This window comes from Mizuhopecten yessoensis, unplaced genomic scaffold (genome assembly GCF_002113885.1).
Source record: "Mizuhopecten yessoensis strain PY_sf001 unplaced genomic scaffold, ASM211388v2 scaffold3235, whole genome shotgun sequence".
NCBI classification, from domain to species: domain Eukaryota; kingdom Metazoa; phylum Mollusca; class Bivalvia; order Pectinida; family Pectinidae; genus Mizuhopecten; species Mizuhopecten yessoensis.
Window position 1 is genome coordinate 66,391 of NW_018404943.1, and position 16,138 is coordinate 82,528.

The following is a 16,138-nucleotide window of genomic DNA, read 5'->3' on the forward strand; positions in this document are numbered from 1 at the left end:
ATTACTCTACGTAGGGATTGGGTTTCTTAACATTAGTTGTCATTGTTTGGCACTAATGCTATGCTTTGTATTTGTTAAACTTGTTGTACATATTCATTCCGTCTTGTTAATAAACAGTTACTTGTATTTTAAACACCTTGTTGAGTTATTGAATCAATGGCTGGTATTACCACTACATCCAGCGATCGAACCTGTAGTGAAAACAGGTCTGTAACCTGACGAAAGAGGCGAGGTCTAGAGAGGACTGCAGGGGAAGTTGTCGACTCGTTACCATTGCTAAAAACTATACGATCACGAAACGGATTTAACGGAGTGACAACGGATGCAAAACCCTCTCCGGACCTCCCCCTATTACAATTATATATATATATAAACCATCTCCTGTTTATTTTTTATGATTTTATAAAAAAAAAAGATACCTTACAAATGTATTTCTCTACTCATTTCCTTGCCTACATGACAAGAAAACGAAGGAAGAAAGGTAACTCTTACACCGAGTTAGGCCTAGCGAAATTTGTCCAATGAGAATTGCTCTTTTAATTTGTTGCAGAAGAGAACAACAAAAAGACACCGGCGACATGTCGAGTTCATCGGTTTTGTCATTACTACGACTTTCATCAAGAAATTGGACGCGAAAATTATATCAAAGACTTGCAGCAAATGTAAGATGAGTTACTGATACGTGATATGCTACCATGCACAGTCTGTGCCCAAAAATAAGAGGTTAAGCAGCTCTATCTAGACGTTTCGGGTATTTTCCTGTTTTCGGTACTGGGTATTGAGTCGATCTCTTTGCATCTTTCTCTGACGTCATAGTCGTAAGAATAGCTCTTCTGAGCTAAAGTTGCATTGTAACAAACACGACTCTAAATAAAAATTCTTGTATCTAGATATACGATGGTATCATCCGCAAACAGTCTGACCGTGGAGTTAAAAGCCAATTGGCATATCATTGATATAAAATAGGAACAGACTAGGCCCCAGTACAGATCCCTGGGGGACGCCGGATAAAACTGGTACATACTCAGATTTGACGCCTTCGACAAGTACTGATTGGGTTCTTTATTTAAGAAGTTTGAGATCCAGGAAGTAGTTTTATCATCTATACCATAATGACTGAGTTTGTTGGTAAGAGGAGAGTGGCTGACCTTATCAAATGCTTTGGAGAAATCCATTACCAATATATCTGATTGTTTTGAGTTGTCAAGAGTGTTGGTAATATCATCAACACATTCTAAAGGTTTTGTCTCGCAGGATCTGAATGTTCGAAAATCATGTTGACAAGGATACAAAATATTGTGACGATCTGAATGTGTCACGATGTGTGTGTGACACTATGACATGTTCCATTAACTTGCAACAAATGCAAGAGTGAGATATCGATAGGTCTGTAATGTTTACAGGATCATATTTTTGGCCTTTTTTAAATATTGGAGCAATATATGCGGTTTTCCAATCTTGCAGTACAGTGCCAGATTGTAGGGACGAGTTGAATATTATACTCAAAATAGGGGCAATTTCACTAGCTTATTCCTTCAAAACTCTTGGACTCAAGTCGTCTGGGCCTGGTGCTTTGGAACTATCAAGATTTTTTAGTAGTTTTTGAAAACCATTTGGGGTAATGAGTGGGGTGTTCATGGTTGGATGTCTGATCTGGATTCATATAATTTTCTTTTGAAAAGACGCCAGGTGATATGTTTTTGGATGTAGAGAAAACTGATTCAAATTGCTTATTGAGTAGGTTTGCTTTTTGAATGGAATCTGAAATGGGCTTCCCATCCTTTAGATGGGGGATACCTGTGAAGTCTGTTTTCTTGTGTTTTATGTAGGTCCAAATTTTTTCTTGTGTTTTATGTAGGTCCATTTTTTTTTCATGCATGTGAAAGTTCCATTGACCGAGGTCTCATCTGGAGTAACTATGTTTTCTATATATTTCTAATACTCCTGCCGAATCTTTTTTTGGATGGAATGTTTCAGTTCTTTATATTTCTTTTTTAGATCTTTATCACCAGACTTTCTTGATTTTTTAAATGATCTGTTGCGTTTACTAATCAAATGTTTAATTTCATGAGATATCCAGGGTTGGCTTTCTTTTGGTTTTGATAATTTGTGTGGTACATGCATATTCACCAAAGAGTTCAAAAATGACTTTAAGTCACATCAGTTGGTATTTGTATCAGAAACATGCTCCTTATTAGAAAATTGAAGTTCAATACTGGAGTGTAAATTGACTCGGCGCATGATTGATAAAACAGCAGGCTTCCCCAAATGGTTAAAACAGTAATGTTAAAACTATATACAGGACTGGAGGTTGCTAGTCTACCGGATGCTGAGCGGCCAAGCAATGGTGTTGAGCTTGGCCCTAAAGTTCATCCAGTATAGCTGATGTTGCTACCTCTTCTGGATGTTTATTCCATTACCCGATGGATCTGGGGAAAAAGGAATATTGGTAGACTTCCTTGTTCACTCCTCTGTCGTGGTCTTTGCTGTCCTCTTGTTCTGCTTTCACTTGCCTGGTAAAATGTTTTCATGTAGTGTTGACGTCAATATAAGCTGATCCAGCTTCTTGGGAATATGGGGTTGGGTGATCAACATCAACAAAGTTTGTGCATGATTTTATAGCATGTGACGAGTCTCTGTTTGGATCGCCGCTGTTGTAGAGATTCACATCCTAGTCGTTCTATCATGGCTGTAACACATCAGGGAACCTGGAGTAGTAGTCGTTGTAGACAAAGCGGGCAGCACGTCGCTGGACCTGTTAACGTTCCACTTCTGCGACAAAGGTGGCTTGGTGTGGATCCCACACTGATGCTGCGATTCTCCAAGATCGGCCTGACAAGGGTGCAGTCTTGACTCTCGGGGTGCACCTCCCGACGTTCCTTCTGAGGAATCCAAGAGTCCTTGATGCATTGTCGACACACTGGTTTATGTGGAGAGAATGTTTCGCTACCATTTTGTAAAGCCAAAAAATTGCTGAAGAATCTTAAAAATATTAAATCAGCAAAATTAGGGGCACAAAAGCAGAGACATATATGTCTTTGACAAAAGGCAAACAGTACATAAGGAGGCAGTACCCCAAAATACTTGTAAATTAATAAATGTGTCAACAAATCAGTTATAACAATGATGTAGGTTTAGAACAGATAGCCATGCACCATTTGTTGTCTACAGATGATTAGATTTGAAGTTCAAAATATATATATAGCACATGCACAAGAAAACCTAATTCAAACTCAAATGTCAGTGTTTTGATTTCGGTTTTAAAAAATGGCACGTGTGAAAACTATGCATTCTGTTTGGACTATAGGAATAAATTCACACTATAGAAATACTTTTTGGCATATGAATTATAAAGGTCATCATAAAATGTTCATATGCGATTTTTTTTTTAATCATTTGAAGCGTTAGATACTGCAAAATTCAAGCATTGATCCAATTTGGGTCCTGACATTTGCATAAACCAGAAACGCTGTTTAGTGACTTCAGAGCATTCTATAAATATCTCAAGTGAGCCCCAGGTGCTAATTTTGTTTGTAAGAACGCCCATCCATATTCTTCTTTTAATACAACCAAAAATGAATAGATTTAATAAAATGTTGGTTTGGTGATCCAATTTGGGTACTGTCACCCGAGTTGAAATGTTTCTCCAAGTGATGAAAAGCACAGGTGCTCAGGTTCTGGAATATATGTGATATATCATCGCACCCTACTAAATATCGCATCCCCTTATACTATATGATTTATTTGTATAAGGGGTTGCAATATCTAGTAGGGTAAGATGATATATCACATATATTCCAGAACCCGAGCACCTATGATGAAAATCTCGTAATATATCAAAACGACCTCTGGATGTACCGAACATCTTACAAAAGTTCCGAAACATCTCAGTATCGAAACGAACGAGTAGGATTACCGAAACGTAAATAATATAATATAATAATACGGGACGCAGACAAAAGCCTGTATATCCAGATCAAATGTATGGTCAGACTCTAGCTGGCTGACGCCCCGACAGTGGATAAGTTCATTATTGTCAAGTTCATGATTATGAAAACATTCTGGTTGTCCCCAGTGCTTATCCAGCCAGGCTTCAAACGTTTTTATTGTTGGTGATGTGACGGCGTGATTTGGCAGGGAATTCCAATCGTAGTGACCACTCTTTCGTTAAAGGAATACATTCTTAAGTTCAATTTAGACATTCCCTTTTTCAAGTCGGAGACTATGACCTCCTGTTTGTTTGTTCTCGTTTATATTTATAAAGCCTTCTGTTACAGAAGTGTCATAGTATCCATGTATAGAGTAGAGGATAATTATAGATTAGACAAAAAAAAAATACATTTTAAAATCGCATATATGGCATATAAAGGTAATGCATTATGCTGACCATGGTGTCAAAATCACAAAATCTAATTAAAATCAGATAATAATTAGAATCTGCTTTTATTTAGATTGTCAAAAAGCAATCTAAGGTGGTCGGTGGCTGTGTGGATAGCGCATTTGCTATTCACCAAGGCGACTGGGTTTGATTCCTCTAGATCTATAGGACATGAAAAGGAAAGGGATAACCTGCCCTGCTATTTGAGTTTTCTCCCGGTATTCCGGTTTCCTCCCACAGTCAGACCCTCCTCACGCTAATATCTGGGCCAACAAGAGTGATAAGTATAAGTTGTAAAAAACTTGTTTCATAATTGTTGTAAAATAAATAAAGTTTATATTAAAAAAATAATCTTTTATCTCCGTCCATCTCTCAATTCAAGATATTTCATTTAAAAAAATGACAGCACACAAAGCCTATATAAGTCACCTCCCATTCCAGTTACAGCAATTAAACATAAATAAGTACATGCAAATGGATTAAACATCTGTTCCGATCTACAGATGGACTTCAGTATTTAAACTTTTCAATTCTTTTCCTCAATTTTGTAATAATCAATATCCATCATCTGTCGATCAGAACAGATGTTGGATATTGATTATTACAAAATTGAGTAAAAGAATTGAAAAGTTTAAATACTGAACAGTCCATCTCCCTGTTCTGTCTGTTTATCACCAATTTTGTTAAAAAAACATTGCTCTATATTAAACCTCATTGTTCTTATTTTATCTACTCTAAACCGTTTAGTATTTTTTAAATATTTCTGTAAAAGGTTAAAGTCATCCAAACTCAATTACTGCTTATTAAAAGATGATTATTAATATATGCATGCAATTTGGTTCTTTTTTCATGCTTCAGTTCTTTCATTTTTTTTATACTGCAAAGTCTGATGTAGATCTAGACTACCAATCAAAATCTTACAAAGACACAATTTAAATGTTCGTTTCTTTATGCTGTATAATCAATAAAATCAAATTACATTGATCTAGCACATTTTTCATCAAAGTAAAAAATATTATGTTTTCATTTTGATCGAGCACAACTGTTACATGTAAAAAAAAGATTTCTCTGTTACATTGTCAACGACAAGATAGATAAAGTAACCCCATAGAAATGGTTTGTAAACAATGTGTTCCACTGTGATTTAATTGGTAAGTGTTTGACTGTCAGTGGGTCAGAATTGCATTACAAAATAATATAACCATACTATATTTGTATTTACTACATTATTCAATGCATAAAACAGATCATATGCTATTTTTTATCAGTAGAAATATTGTGCCCTTTTGAAGATTTATAAAAGGGATACATTATGTTTACTGGTAGATTTGTGTATTTACATTATGTGTGATTACAGTTGTATAATAGGGCTAAGGTTGTTCCAAGTACTTTTCCTTGTGCCAGGAAACAACCACTTCACACAAGGCTTTACTGTACACCATATACAATGTATACAAAAGCATGAATTTTAACTTCCTGTCCTTTTTATTTTTAACTATTACTCTTACCAGATGATGTTATTGTACAACATATATGTATCATAACATTTTTGAAATATTAAAATATGTGTTAATGATGAGTCACCATTACAATATTGAAGATGCATATCATGTACATGTACTGCATTTATTCATCATTATTTCTTCTGCACTTTTTTTCAATTTTCACCTGGTTTAGAGACATATCAAATCATTTTTTCGCATATCAGTTATAATGTTTTTAATCTTATCATTGAAGATTAACTGTGGATCTGTGTGTGAGAGGAGTGTACAGGGACCACCCTTCAGGTATCCATTAACCAGCCGCCACGCCCACTCTGTTACTGTTTGTTCGGCTGGCATTGGTCATCACAGGAACTTTTGCACAAGCAGGTACTTTCGTTATTTATTTTTCTAAAAAAAAATGAAACATTTGTTTGCAGGAATATATCAAAACAATGAACCCATAATACATTGTATCTTATTTAAATGTTTCTTGTTATTTGTGATTTACACTGAAATAACCAGTATAATGTCAAAAGGGCCTTGATTTTCTGTTGAATGTCTTAATGTAACTTCGATTATGAATATTAATGTAAATTTAAACAGGTTTGACAGATGAAGTAATTTGCGTAATACAATATATTTAATAACCACAGACTTTTAATACTGCAGTAGTTTTACCTTAAAAAACTCGTGTTTATTTACAGTTTGCCTTTAATAGAGCCCTCTGTCTTTGACTTTTTCTTTGTTACAGTATTAAACAAACAAATAAAACCATACCATTGTGTGTGGTCTTAGTACTTTACACAGAAAAACAAAATAATGCATGTTGATCTCTGATAAAATCCACAGCAAGGCGTTAAGGGGAGGTAACTCCTACTGGTATAGCAGTAATAAAAGATCAAATTGTACTGTATGGGAACATTTTCGCCTGAAAACAATAATTAGAGGAAAACTTAATTGCATGTGGCTATATGTAAATGTGCAATCTGATTAAAATCATATGTTACATGGTACTACGCCTGAACGTTCAGGCGGAGCCATGTAACAGATGAATTTAATCAGATTGTGTAAATGTGGTACATTTGTCAAAAATTTGGGACCTCCATAAACAACATACTGGATTTCTCACATGGTGCAGGATTATTGTTAGTAAATGTTGTATACTTGCTAGGATTCTTGAGCATTGTGGCACTCCCATCAATAAGTATTTACTTACATAACAGATGGTTTTTCAGATTAAATTTGAATTGTTTCTGCAGTTTATCCGAGAATAAATATGAGGCCCTAGCAGACGAAACCCTCGAGCGCCTGTCCGAGAAGTTTGATGATATAGCAGAAACTGTAGAATGTGACGCAGAATATGATGTTTCTTATGGAGTGAGTACATAGAAATGATACATGTACTACAATATTATAATCTTACATTACATATCTACCAAAATATTGGTAATACTAGTACTGCTCACCTGTGACATGGCCAGCATGCATGTCACTGATTATGACCAGGGAAATCATAGGTACATAGTGCAAACATGATGAAAATACTGATGCACTTCTTTATATTGAGTGCATCAGGATTTCTTTGCTCAACTGCGATAGGTACCGGCATCAGCTTCTGATGCTGATTCTGTGTGCATCATGTGGGCTTATAAGAGTTATATAACACAAATCTTTAAAAGATTACTCCTTGAGTACTGATTTGGTCACAGCAAGGCAAAGGAGATTCCACATTGTTTCAGGAAAGATGAGCTCCTCCCTTGGAGGCAGAGGGAAGGAGTCCTGTTATAAGGGAAATTAAGGTTATTTAAATTGACAACTCCTTAAGTATCGGTGAATGGATTTTTAGGCAAAAGGTATAAAAATCACTCAGGCAAAAAGGACACAATGTTCAGTCAGATAAAGGTATCACCCCCCTTGTACCAGATGGAATAGTCGGCGTGTGACAATAGAGTTAAATCTTTGAATGATTACTTTAAAGTGCACACTGAATGACCCCAATTAGTTCTGAAGCACCAATTGAGTAAAAAAAAAAATTGAGATGGCCACTACGCATATGATTCCAAGTTAGAGGAGCATTTCAACCTTTTTTCTAATTCTGATAAGGAAAGAAACAGGTGGGTAATACAGACACTTTGGGCCTCTTGTTGTCGTTAAATAGTCAGGACCAGTGCAGATATATGAACTTCAGATCATGTAATACTAAATATGTTTTTATTATGTGTGACTAGTGCAGATATGAAACTTCTCATGTTAAAAATTATTTCATATGCTTAGCTCAATTGCTGTAATTCTATCACATGTTCAGCATCAATTTTTTTCTTTCAAGAAGTTATTCTGAAAAAGTGAAAAGTAGCCTAGGTCATATTATTTGGCCCAAAGCATGCTGGAATGAGGGCTTTCAAGTTTGTTCAAATGAATGACCTTGACTCATTTTCAGTGTCACTGGTGTGAAATGTTTGAAACATTTGATTTTTTTTTCTTAATTTTTTAATTCTGCTGTAGCATGCAGGTGTGAAGGGCTATAAAGTTGGTCTGAAAGGAATGACTTAGAACATTTTTGAAGGTTGCATGGAAAAAAAAGTTAAAATCTTCTAACAAATAAAGAAAAGGATTTTTATGCAAGTTTAACTTTGGCAAACTTTGAAGATCTCAAATGTGAGATGAGTCACCAGTAAGTAATACAGGCCTATTGGGACTTCCCCCCCCCCCAACAGTCTGAAAGCTGTTGGGATTGCAAATCTGTTTATTAATTATGAAGTGTTGAATATGAATATTTCTGATCTCATGTTTCAGAGTGGAGTTTTGACAGTAAAAATCAGTGGAGATTGGGGGACCTATGTGATAAATAAACAGACTCCTAACAAACAAATATGGCTCTCTTCTCCTGTAAGGTAAGTCGTCTTAGAACAGACTTTAAATAGAAATGATTAGGAATGTCTAATCTCATCAAGATAGGTTAGGTTAAATAACTAATTAGTCCAAACACATTTGAGAAATTATTTCAGACTGTTGTCAACTCAAGGTTGAAATAAGTATTAACTGTCTTATTCAATCAAGAAGATCTCAAGAAAGATTCTAAACAATGATATACATACTGTAAATGTACATATTTTGGTGGTATCCTAATTTTGGTGGGGGGGGGGGGGGGGGGGATTGCACTTTAAATGTTTCACAAAATTATGATGGTTCTGAAGGCAATTCAGACAATAGCCTGGCCTCTGTTATAATATATTTTTGGGAGGACTTTCACATCACTTTTTTTCAGTGGGCCAAAACGGTATGATTACATAAATGGACGATGGATATACAAGCATGATGGTGTGGCAATGCTGGACCTGCTGACACAGGAATTGTCCGAGGCCCTCTCTACACCCTTAGACTTTACACAGTGTGAACTGGAGGATACATGATGCCTGTGTGGTTCATTAGCCTTGATAGTATATATCATTTCACGAGTAATAGAATTTGTTTTGTTTGTTTTCTGTTGAAAGTCCAAAGTACATAACAAAGGTACTGAATATTGTTTTACACATTTTTATTACAAAGATTTATTGCAATTCATCTGAGTATTACACAAGGTGCGACATGCTCTCTGTATCACATACAATATACAGCATAATTGATCTGGCAAAAAATCCTATTAATGATGAAATTCTTAATTATAAATTGAAAAAATCAGTAAGTCTGCTTGTGTTAGTATCTGTACATTGTGCAAATATTATGTTATTGCTATGAATGTCCAACATTTATCAATCTTTGCATGAGTTCATTAAAATGCCAAGTCTTACAGTCAAAATTGTGTATTAATGTCTTCTGTTATAAAACAAAATAATTGCCTGTTTAGAGGTGTCAATTAATGGAAAGATTTTACACCTCCAGATATATATTCACTATTACATTGCCATGTCTGACACTATAACTCTACCATGTTCAGATGGCATTTACCAGCTATGAATGTTGTGGCCCGATTGTTGACATCACTTTTGACATCAAACTGGTGGATGCCATAGATTCTTCCAATCAGATGATTGTTATGTTTATAGAACAAGCATTCAATATACTGTTATACATGTATTATATTTGCACTGAATGCAAATAACTGAAACATGTTTTTATGAGATTAAGATGCAGGTTACCGCTGCATCGGCTGCAGTTGCTATGAAGACTTCCACTTTGAGATAATTGTATTCTCCCTGATGTATAGAAAACATGGTGTAACCAAAAGAGCTGCTTTCTATCTTAGATTAACTTCCTTTGCCAAGGTGTTCATCTCTCAATGTTCAATGTCTTGCAGCCCATAAGCTGAGATCTCATTTTAATGCTGTGCCTGTACAATTCCTCAGGGCTCACATTAACGGAAACATTTCCTTGTAACACTGTAAAATGCATTGAACATGTGATGGATACCAAATTTTTATGAAGAAAAGAACACATACATTGTACACATATTTCATAATAGTGACAATGGTTCGTGTTCATGTAAAAATATCTTTACTTTAAAACAATTTTAAAAAATAACAACAAAAAGCAGTTAACTGTTTTCAGTAGACATTTCTACTGACTATCAGCCTTTAAATTGTACTCAAAAAGGTTGCCTTTCATTATCTTAGTAAATTGATATTTTACCCATATAGTTGACCGAATGCCTGGCTAAATGAGGTTCACCTGTAATACATACATGTAAATGTGCAATGTACCAATAAGAATCAATGGAATGTACAAACATGGTGGTTATTTTAGCAAATTTTGTTATGGTCCTATGATGCATAGCAAATGTAAATAAAATATGTTAGTACTGCATACTGATATGTTTATTTAGCACCAATTAATTTGTCCTAGTGCAACAGTGTGCTCTGCATACAGCAAATGTAGTATGCATGTGTCATCTCATTTTAAGGTATATTATATTTCATTTGAAAAACTTTACCTGTAGACATCCTGAAAAATGCTGACTGTTCTTGAAAATGTAGAGTTTCCTTGAAAATGACAGGGAAAAGTGTAGAATTATACCTTTGTATTTAAGTATGATCTGTCATATTAATTAACACCAATTAGGAGATGTCCGTATCTTGGTCTTATCCTGTTTGTCTCCCAATAGAAAAAAATGAAATGACACAAGTACTAAAGATTTGGGTGATGCTGACTACTGTCATTTGGATTCGAAGGGATGATATCCTTGCTGAACTAGTATTTGTAGGGGACAAAACAGCTGGTCCAGTGGTGGGAGTTCACCCCAATCTCTCCACTGCCATCCTACAAAGAAAGACAGGTACCAGTAATCCAATAGAAGAAAAATGACGGGGTCTTTAACCAAGAAAGCTTCTTTAATATACATACATGGATTAATTTAATTAGAACGAATTTGCAACGGAAGAGGCATGCAATGATTGAGCTAAAAAATTATAATATATTCATATTTTAAGGTGTTCAAAACTGTTGGAAGGTACAACAATTATATATATCAGATACAGGTACTGGACTATATCATACCAGTGTACATCCTCGATATCCAGGTGTTACTCTCACTTTCGCTCTCTGCACCCCTGGAATATGTCATAGCAAAATTGAAGGCACAAAGATAGCTGCTTGATTGGTCTCGGGTATAAAAAAACCCTGACAAATCGCTACGCTGATACCTGTCCTTTGAAGATGACAAAGGAGCGACACTCAACTTCAAAACCTGTCATTTGTTTACCGTTACATGACCGCGAGATTATTTTGATGTACATCAAAGGATCGAACATGTCTTCTTGTCTCATCAACAAGGTGTTACACACTGAGCCTTCAATTTTGCTATGACATACAGGGGTGCAGAGAGCGAAAGTGAGCGTAACCCCTGGATATTGAGGATGACCAGTTTAACTTATGAACGTTTTAAAAATGTTCCAACCTTCACATTTATCTGGCTCCAGATTCTGAGGTTCTGGGCTGACTGCCATGTCCACCTCCCCACGCACAAACAAGGTGACATAGTGGTAGTCTTTCGACTCTCCGATAGCATTGACAGTTGTACAGTATTTCATGTCTTTGAGGATGAGCCCAGTCTCCTCCAATACCTCACGGGACCCACATTCACACCATTCTTCCCTGAAACGGATAATAATACAGATGCAATGTCTTTATAGTCATCTTGCACACAACACGTTTCTTGTCCAGGACCATGTGAGGATATTTTTTTTTGATGAAGCTTTTTCACAACCTAGATTTTTGATTTTTTTTCAAGAAAATGTCAATTATATCAGAGACTTCAATGGGATACAACTATTTCCAAGTTCAGAAGGGGAGTGAGAGGTTTTGGAACGCGATCATAACGTATATTTTCTGCTTACCAAGAAGGCATATTTCTGTGTATTATAAAAACACTCTTCTTCGACTTCAGTAGAGAAAGTCATATTTCGTTTTGCTTCAAATTTTACAACAGTGGTACATTTTTACTACATTAAGATATGCAATACACTTTCTTACGTGTAAGCTGGGTTATTATTCTCCTATGAACCTAATACTCATATTAATACCCGGCCGGAAATACAAAAATAATGTCTTGTCGTCAGAAGCTACGTTATCGAAGCTATATTGTACTATGAAACTTACGCCTCTGAAATGTCAATTTTAACTAACAATATGCAGATATTTTAAACGTTTTATATTAGCTTTTGCTAGAGATTCTCGACTCATCTTGAGTAAAAGATTAGCCCGAGTTTCCTCTGGCTCTCACACCAGACTTTGAGACATTATGACAGATAGATGTCTGGTCACGAGTTTCCTCTGCCTGTCAAAATGTCTAAAAGTCTGGTGTCAGTGCCAGAGGAAACTCGGGCTACTGTACCGTATTATAAATTTCGTTATCATATGATGCAGGATGGTGGACAGATTCCAACCTGGTTACTTCCTTGGTGGTGATGTATTGGGTAGTCTGACATCTTACTCTATAGGTAGGAGTTGGATATACCTTTTGTATATTTAACCTGCCGAAACGCCAATATTTACCCATATTCAAGATGCCCACCAGGTAATGCAAACATTCCACTTCCAGTGGATCCCTTCCTGACTCCGAGCAACACACAGCCGGGTCGGGCGGGACTCGTCACCAATACACCAACACCAACTCCTGGCCTGCCCCGCTGATTCGGCACTAACACGGATGGCCTGTTGGTATTTCCTGAGGAAATACCTTCATTTGTTTCTTTGAAAGGGTTGTAGCCTTGTTGTATAAGGAGGTGCAGTGGACAGAACAGCTGATCCTGTGAAGGAAGGTTGTCCCAGTCTATCCAATGCCAACCTGATATGCAATAGAAACACACTGCGGATCAATCAGTGATTCAATCCTACCCTCCTTAGTATGTTCCTACTTGTATATTGGATCTTAAATTAAAGTTTAATGGACCATATGTGGATTATATCCAGTTCCCATGCTGATACCATAATAATTGCGTTGTCTGTAATTAAAAGCCAACTTAATATCCCAACAAAGACATGACATACTGCGAGCCCACTGTTTTATTGGTACATTATATGTTACGTAAACATCACAGTGCAACTTAGAAATGGTTTGGTTTGTTGGCAAGAACATGAAGAAATATTTATTGACCTTCACATTTATGTGGCTCTTGATTTTGGGGTTCCTCTGAGTGGGCTGAGTCCACCTCCCCCCGTACAAATAGGTCGATATAGTGGAGGTTGTCCGAGTGGATCACAGTGTTGACCACCCCACAGTACCTCATGTCCTTCAGGACCAATCCTGTCTCCTCCAATAACTCCCGTGCCCCGCACTCGCACCATCCCTCACTACAAGCACACAATGCAGCCCATGACAATGGGGTGTAAACTGACGGATTTCATAATGTTAGATATCAACGACAAATTTGATGTTTTTGCATGCGAATCGTCACAAATCACAATCATATGTAATTTAAACCATATATAGTGCAATTAGTCAATTACCGTTAATCTGTAATCTGTAGTGACTGCCAACTGTATTGTTATACGGTTAATAGTGAATGTCCATGTGGTATTAGTCGATCACAGAAATTATCTGAAATTAATTTGGTTATGTATTGGCATGATTTATATGTATTTAGTATTATTTAGACGTAGTTTTGAATGTGTAGAAAATTGTTTTCTTGGTTTAAAATTTCCGTGTAGCAACATTAAATTCCAATTACCATCAACTAAATGTATACATTTATACATGTACACATTTGTTTATAAATAATCATTGAACATGTTAATTAGCTTTTAATGAAATTTTCATATTCCAAGTTATTCAAACTTAAGTCTTGGTGTTACATCACCCTACATGTATGTTATTGTAGATGTAACAAATGCTGTTTTCTTTTAATTTTCAAACTGATTTTAAGCGATATCACACAGATAGGAAACAGAAAACGTTGCGAGAAATTTCTCCAAAAAATAGCATCATGAATGAAAATTTCCAATAACTTGTAAAAATAATCAGACATTGGATTCTAAAAAAAAAAGATCTTTTCAATACATTCAAAACAAAGAATCAACCTCATATACAGCTTGACCTTAAATGAATTAAATTTTCTATTGTAACTTACAGTATATTAGTTTACCGGCTCCATTATTTAAGCCTTGGGGACAAATGCTCTTAGGAGTTACTTCCCCTACAACAGTACATGTGTATATATATTTATATATAAAGAACTGTGTTTTCATGTTTGTTAACATCATCATCGTAAGGTGTACACATGTGGTCCCTGCTGTTATTACTAATTGTTTTCTACGTTTTTGTTATGCATCCAAAGCTAAACACATTAAATTTGCGGCTGCCTTATAGTAGATCAGTACATGCACGGCATCCGTACTTACTTGCTAACGCTTACAAGCAAATATCAGATAAATATGTCACTTACCCGAATTCCAAATGACCTCCTGGTAAGGCATATGTTCCGTCGCCCGTTGAGTTTTTCCGTTTCCCCAACAATACACAATTGGGGTGATTTTTACTGGTTACCAAAACACCAACCCCAACTTTAGGACGGTCACGTTGTTTACCTATGGGCGCCGCCATATTGTATCCCGCGGTTACGTTTTTGAAGTTCATCCATTGGTTCAATATTAATGGTTACGACTTAGGCCTATTTAAAGATCCTCGTAATTTTGCCAAGAATGTGACTTTGTTACATTTCTGAAAAGAAAATCAAGCCCTGCAGATCTTTTATGAAAAAATATAAATTATAAAGTTAAAAAAGTTAATCAACAACAATGTTCTGATTGTAAAATCCCGGATCAGGATTTTAACGCCTGACTTCCGATTACTAGAAAGGAACAGTTTGGCAAGTATACTTGGACCCTCAAATTAAATAGGACCACTAGAAATTTTAGGATCGTTGTACAGTCTGACAGGTATACAAACATATACATGTACAATAATATCAAATATTTACAAATATAAAGGAAAAATCAGGCGCCCATAATGTTCTGATCGGCCGGGAATGGGAACATATTAACATTTTAAAATGCATCAAATAATGCATGGAGCTTGTATAAAAAAAATCTGGGGCTACGCCCCACGCATCCCATACGGCATCCTAGCAAATATTGTGGGTTCCCGTTATCTGATATTTTTACTATATTTTCTTTATTAAAACAATATTTGTTGGCATCGCTACGCTCGTCTACTTTGTATCTTGACCCTAAAGTGTGTTTTTTATTTTACCACTTCCGCAAAACCCCAAGTTGCAACTTGCAACGCTCGGCGGAAATATACTAGCATAAGTTTCATAATTATATTATTGACCGCTCGTTATAGATGATCTGAAAATTAATACTTTTTATTGTAACCCTCCTAACCGCCCGGGCGATATTAATCATATCATTATACAAGAACGATAAAGGTTTTTTTCGGCTGACAATATTATGTATAATCGATTAAACATATCCATTCAATTATTTTGGTATTATATATATTGTTGGAACTGTTTAACTATCTCGTATGTACAACATAATATCTCATTGTGGTACGTATAGCTTACCATCGTGTACGTACAAGAAAGTATCTTCACACAGCATACTATTGTGTACGTAGTAATAAGTTGTACGTACCAGAATGAGATGATATGCTGTACTTACAAGTATGATAATTTTAAATTAAATTTAAAGGTGACGCGTATGTGCCTCCTAAGTTGTACCATTTTAACCAGATAGCTTAGCAAATGTACCACCGTTGGTAATATGCACGCCCTTACATGAGTTAATCAGCGTGGACATTTCAGATATATCATTGTCTACACTAGTGAATTAGTCAACAATT

General features: G+C 35.8%; 2 protein-coding genes across 5 annotated transcripts in view; one reads left to right on the forward strand and one right to left on the reverse strand.

The window, feature by feature from the left end:
* Positions 1 to 532: 532 nt before the first annotated feature.
* On the forward strand, positions 533 to 9,530 carry LOC110447232 (frataxin, mitochondrial-like). Of its 3 annotated transcripts, none has more exons than XM_021492774.1 (5): positions 533 to 662; positions 6,116 to 6,249; positions 7,122 to 7,239; positions 8,656 to 8,753; positions 9,128 to 9,530. In XM_021492774.1, the coding sequence occupies exons 1-5, from the start codon at positions 579 to 581 to the stop codon at positions 9,270 to 9,272; spliced, it is 579 nt and encodes a 192-aa protein (XP_021348449.1). In that variant the 5' UTR covers positions 533 to 578; the 3' UTR covers positions 9,273 to 9,530. The 3 variants fall into 3 exon arrangements, with proteins under 3 accessions (XP_021348449.1, XP_021348451.1, XP_021348450.1); XM_021492776.1 differs by lacking the exon at positions 533 to 662 and adding an exon at positions 5,906 to 5,989; XM_021492775.1 differs by lacking the exon at positions 533 to 662 and adding an exon at positions 5,939 to 5,995.
* A 227-nt stretch (positions 9,531 to 9,757) lies between these two features.
* LOC110447230 (nucleotide triphosphate diphosphatase NUDT15-like) overlaps positions 9,758 to 16,138 on the reverse strand; it is an 8,301-nt gene continuing 1,920 nt past the window's right edge. The window contains exons 2-6 of one of the 2 annotated variants that reach the window (XM_021492772.1): positions 14,739 to 15,013; positions 13,451 to 13,647; positions 12,850 to 13,141; positions 11,753 to 11,949; positions 9,758 to 11,115 (exon numbers count right to left, since the gene is read on the reverse strand). In XM_021492772.1, coding sequence (XP_021348447.1) covers positions 11,012 to 11,115; positions 11,753 to 11,949; positions 12,850 to 13,141; positions 13,451 to 13,647; positions 14,739 to 14,929 — 981 coding nt within the window. In that variant the 5' untranslated portion in view covers positions 14,930 to 15,013 and the 3' untranslated portion in view covers positions 9,758 to 11,011. Of the gene's footprint in view, positions 11,116 to 11,752; positions 11,950 to 12,849; positions 13,142 to 13,450; positions 13,648 to 14,423; positions 14,691 to 14,738; positions 15,014 to 16,138 lie in introns of those variants that run through there. The other variant, XM_021492773.1, reaches the window with a different exon arrangement.

Excerpts from the sequence above, each read along its gene's own strand:
- LOC110447232 (XM_021492774.1), top strand. The coding sequence starts at position 579 with ATGTCGAGTTCATCGGTTTTGTCATTACTACGACTTTCATCAAGAAAT. Across the intron at positions 663-6,115 it reads ATCAAAGACTTGCAGCAAAT|ATTAACTGTGGATCTGTGTG; the intron begins GTAAGATGAGTT and ends TTATCATTGAAG. Across the intron at positions 7,240-8,655 it reads AATATGATGTTTCTTATGGA|AGTGGAGTTTTGACAGTAAA; the intron begins GTGAGTACATAG and ends CTCATGTTTCAG.